General features: G+C 55.4%; 1 protein-coding gene across 1 annotated transcript; it reads right to left on the bottom strand.

Moving 5' to 3' along the window:
- Positions 1 to 3,331: 3,331 nt before the first annotated feature.
- LOC132948261 (uncharacterized) lies at positions 3,332 to 3,835 on the bottom strand. Its single transcript, XM_061018665.1, has one exon. The coding sequence runs from the start codon at positions 3,833 to 3,835 to the stop codon at positions 3,332 to 3,334; it is 504 nt and encodes a 167-aa protein (XP_060874648.1).
- Between the last annotated feature and the right edge of the window lie 1,329 nt (positions 3,836 to 5,164).

Consider the following 5,164-nt stretch of genomic DNA (forward strand, 5'->3'; position numbering starts at 1 on the left):
TCTAGCTGCCTTTGTGGGTAGTGAGACCACCATCCACTTCTGTCCCCTGTTGGCCGCTATCGTGGTGACCACTTTCGCCTCTCCTGCCGCGCCTTCCGTTACGGTTGCTATAGCTTCTAGCACTTCTGCCTCGCTCGCCAATTCGTCAAGATCTTGTATCACCACCTTTTGATATTGTATCAGTTCTTTGACCAACTCATTTCCTCCCACAGCCGCCCCCAGAGCTTCAGTTAAGGGAGCCATTCCCTCTTGGCCAGGGTTTACACGCACTAAGAGGTCCCCGTTTTTAGTTTTTGTGAGCGCTGTTATTTTGTCCGCGACTGCTTTGATCTCATCACTGTTTCTTACTTTTTGGAGTACGTTCTTGTAGTCTCCTTCCTCTACGCGCACCAATAATGCTGGAGGTTTCCGCTTCATCGGCGGATTCTTCTGGTTGGTCCGTCTTGTTTCCGCGACTGCCAACTCAGCTGGTTTGTCGACTGGTTTTTCGCCTTTTCCTCTCTTTGTATTTTTCCTGACGACATCCGTCCAACTGGTCTGCTTCCCGAGCTCAGCCATCTCTTCCATCTTTGCGCTCTGTGCTTCTAGCATCATCTGCAGGTTAGCGACTGCCGTCTTGACCTCCGCGCTGTTGGTGCTTCCAGGCCTAACGGAGTCACCATCCTCATATGCTCCCGTAACCTTTTCGCTTACGCTTGCAATGGCTTCCAGTACTGCCTTATTGGACGATTCCACTGTCGTATTCAAGGTTTGTGTGAGGATCGCCACAACTTTCTTTGCGTCGACAACTACCAATTTGTTGCCTGCTTGCTGGCTTCTTGCCACTTTAAGCTCTACGTTGTTGTTCTCAATGGAGCCTATGATGCTGCACACCTGGTCGACGCTCTCCTTGAGCCCCTTTACCTGAGTGCGCTTGGCCATTTCCTTCAGGGACTCCACCTCCGCCTTGAGCATTCGGAAGAGACCCGTGACTTTGCCCTCGAGATGCTCCAGCGTGCTAGTAGCCAAGTAGCCTGAATCGCTGCCTGCATCTGACCCTGCTGGCTTGCCGCCTGGGGTACTACGGGAGTCCATGGCAAGGGGGAGGTCCTGCGACCCTTGCCCCCTTTGTTGCTACCACTTCTCCTCTCGGCAGCGGGCGGTGAAGCAGTGCAGGAACCAAATCCGAAGGTATCGGTGCCTGCACTAGCTACGGGTGCCTATGGACTCACTGTCCCTATCCTATTTATGGACTCGCTGTCCCTATCCTATTTATGGACTCACTGTCCCTATCCTATTTATGGACTCGCTGTCCCTATCCTACTTATGGACTCACTGTCCCTATCCTACTTATGGACTCACTGTCCCTATCCTATTTCACTGTCCCTATCCTAGCTCCTCCCCAAGGGGGGGTAGGGGGGTCTAACCTACAGGAACTTGTCGGGGATCGTCCTGGTAGGATAGAGGGTTTCGGGAGGGCAAAAATTTTTTCCCGAAGCTCTAAAATGAATCCCCGCCGAGTTATCACCAAAAAACTGTATTTGGAGGCAAATTTGAATTTGCCGCCGAAGGGCAGATAAGGCCGTCGGTTGGCCGCCGACACTTGGCCACACACCGTCGGCTGGTCCCCGTCACGCCTTGTCAAGGGGGCAGTTCTTCCCGGGCGCGTTGTGATAACAGCTTGCTAAACAGCTGTTACTGCGGAATTCCCGTTTTCCGCGCGGCGGCTTTGGGCGGCCGTGTTACGGTATAGGGTAGAAGAAAAACTGTCCTACCTGGTCATCGCGTTGTCGGAAAATCACGTGTGAGGTGTCCCTGGATTCGGGACGCCGTACTTGATCCGCTGAGACTTCGCGCGCGGAAATCCGTCCAGCCGTTGGTCCGCAGAACCGATTAACACGGCGCTATAATCCGGGATGGAGGGACGGGATTCCCGGGTCCCCAATCGGCCGATTTCACCGCGCGAAGGCTTTTCCGGCTAGTGACGACCCGACGGTTCCGAATTTGTCGGCAGCGGGCCTCTAACGCGAGAAAAAAAGCGCACTCCGGCGACGACTAATTTCGGCCAATCACAGCGCTCCGATTTTAGCGTACCACGAAAACTAAGTTTGCGGGCGAGCCGGTGAACCGATTTCGACGCGGTTTTTCACTAATCGACGCACGGGTGCGAAACGAATCGATAGGTACCACTGTGGCAAAAAACGATGCACTTTTTCCACTGAAAAAACACTGACTCTCGGGAGCTATACGCAAGCACGTCCTACCGTCACGACAGCCACCGCTGAACAACCTAACCTAACCTAACCTAACCTAACCTAACCTAACCTAACCTTTTTTTTTTTTTTTTTTTTTTTTTTTTTCCGTGTTTGAACCGACGGCGCCGCGGGAATTGCTTTCGCATTACTTCCGCGACGCCGCCATCGTTTATTTGAAAATCAAATATATACATACATACATGGGGGGGTTGACGGGACATTCCCCCGACTAACCGCCCCCTTAATACATTACATTTCATATTATAAATACAAGTCATTATCCGGTGCTTCATGTTGGCGGGCCGACCGGAGTCCGCCGCCCTTGCGATCTCGTTCTTGTCCGTGTTGGCAGGCCGACCGGAGTCCGCCGCCCTAGGTAACCCGTACTTGTCCATATTGGCAGGCCGACCGGAGTCCGCCGCCCTTGCGATCTCGTGCTATCCGTAACCAGTCCAGTATGTGTGCGCCGTGTTGCGGCCTACTTGCCGAAGTGGTTGAGCCGCGATGCCGTGATCGTCGTCCCTCCCGTGGTGTCACAGGTGGGGGGATGAAGAACGTGGTCGGTGACACCTCCGACGTTTCGATAAGAAATGTGGGGTGATCGTTGACCGTTCTTCATCGAATTTCCCGAGAGCGGGTTGAGCTGGCCCCCTAGTCGAGTGCTCTCAACCTGTTAAGTCGAGCCAGGTCGTCGGCTTGATCTTCTCTCTCATCCTGTTCCTTGGTGGCCATGATGGATTCGATCATTGTGATGAGTTCTTGTCTGTTGGTTTTGGCTTGCTCCATCAGTCGGAGCCTTGTGGCTGGATCGTCTGGCATTGCGTCCGTCGATGGTCCACAGAGGATCTCTTCGACGTCCGCCGCGGTCGGAGGTCGTCTGATAATTTCGGACAAGCGTGTTCGATCGTCTTCCCACCTAGGGCAGACGAACAGAGTGTGTTCGGCAGTGTCGTCGGGGTCCATGCAGTAGACGCAGTAGCTGTCCTCTGAACGTTTGAACCTGTACAGGCTGCTCTTGAAGCATCCGTGGCCGGAAAGCGCCTGAGTCAAGCCGGTACGTGAGATTCAGCGGAGGCTTGGCTAGCCAACGGCTGACGTTAGGGATGAGCCTGCGCGTCCACCTTGCGTTGTTCGACCGGTCCCACCGAGCTTGCCAGGCTGCAATGCTGATTGCTCTTTCCTGATTCTTCAGCGTGTTGGTGGGCGTTTCGTCCGCCTGATCGTCCAGTCGTGTTCTGATCCTGGCCCTCTCGGTTGCTAGCAGATCTGCTGGTAGCATTGAAGCGAGGATGGACGAGGTTTTCTGCAGAGACGGTGCAGTAAGCGCGTATAGTGCGGAGTGCAACTGTCCTCTGGGCCCTTGCCATTGCCAGTCGATTTTTGGCGGTTTTCGTCCCTCGGGCGGCCCAGACGGGGGAGGCGTATAGCATCTTGCTATTTGCCACTGACCCGAGTAACGCTCTCTTACTTTGGGACGGACCGCCGATGTTGGGCATGAGTCTGCCTATGGCCAGCGCCGATTGGGAAGCCTTGAGGGAAGCCTGTTGCACGTGTTTTGTGAAGGACAGCCGCGTGTCGAGCTCCACGCCGAGGTACCGCATGGACGGTTTGATCGGGATCGCGTGACCTTCTACGAACAGCTCAGGCTCGTCGTAGACGTTTTTCCTCGTTAGGGACAACGGCCTCAGTTTTCGCAGGGGCTAGCTTGAGTCCATTGCTTGTCATCCAGTCTGAAACCTTTTCCAGCACTGGATTCAGCAAGGTTGCTGCTGCTTCTCCTTTGCGGGCGATTCCTAGGACACACAAGTCGTCGGCGGAAAGCCACTAGCTGGACGCCCGACGGCATCTCCGTCTCCAGTAGTCTGTCGTAAAACGCGTTCCATAGGGCTGGTCCGAGGACCGAGCCCTGCGGGACCCCGCACGTGACGTTCCTGCTGAGCAGCGACTGGCCGACCAGGAGTTTTCTATCGTCCAAGTACGATCGTATGATGTTGATCAGATATGATGGGGTCTGACTTGCTCGTAAGGCGGCGTCGATTCTCCTCCAAGGCGCGGTGTTAAACGCATTTTTCACATCTAGCGAGACGGCCACGCATATGTCCCGATGCTGTACAGCGCCGGTGGCCGCGCCGTGGGCGGCTTGGAGCACTCGCTCGATTGCGTCAACAGTCGACCTACCGTTGCGGAAGCCGTACTGGTTTTCCGATCGCTGACCCGAATCATTGAGATGTTGGTTGAGTCTGCCGAGCACCAGGCGCTCTAGCAGCTTGCCTGCCGAGTCGAGCATACATAGCGGCCTGAAACTCGATGGTTCGTCTATTGGCTTGCCGGATCCTTTGTGGAGGAGCACCAGTCTGGCCGTCTTCCAACGTGCAGGAAACTCCCTGCGAGCCAGGCACGCGTTGAACGTTTTTTGTAGAACCCGAGGACGGAGTCGCGCTACGTGAAGTAGGACCTCATTGGGTATGCCATCGGGCCCAGTAGCCTTACCCGCTGGTAGTCTTCTACAGGCCGTGAGGATTTCGACCATGGTGAAATCATGGCCTTGTTGTTGGTCGTCGGTTAGGAGGGGCTCGTGGGCCCAGACTGTTGGCGGGGGATCCGGAAACAGGTGATCGGCTATGACCGCTTCCCTGCCGCGTGCTTCGACCCCTGGACGGCTTCGGCCTATCTTCTTGGTGACCACCTTGTAGGGAAGTCCCCAGGGGTCGTCGTCTACGGCTCTACAAAGCTCTGCCCAGCTTTTGGACTGGGCGTCCCGGATGGCGTTGCGGAGCTCCTTCCGTTTCGTGGTGTACGCCTTGCGGTGAGCGTCTACTGTGCCTTGGGGGTCGCGCCTGCGCGAGGACCGAAGATGTGCTCTGCGCAGTTTGATGGTCGTGTTGCGGAGGGTGGTCAAGTCGGTCGACCACCAGTGAACTTCTTTTCTG

The sequence above is a fragment of the Metopolophium dirhodum genome, chromosome 7 (genome assembly GCF_019925205.1).
Source record: "Metopolophium dirhodum isolate CAU chromosome 7, ASM1992520v1, whole genome shotgun sequence".
NCBI classification, from domain to species: Eukaryota; Metazoa; Arthropoda; class Insecta; order Hemiptera; family Aphididae; genus Metopolophium; species Metopolophium dirhodum.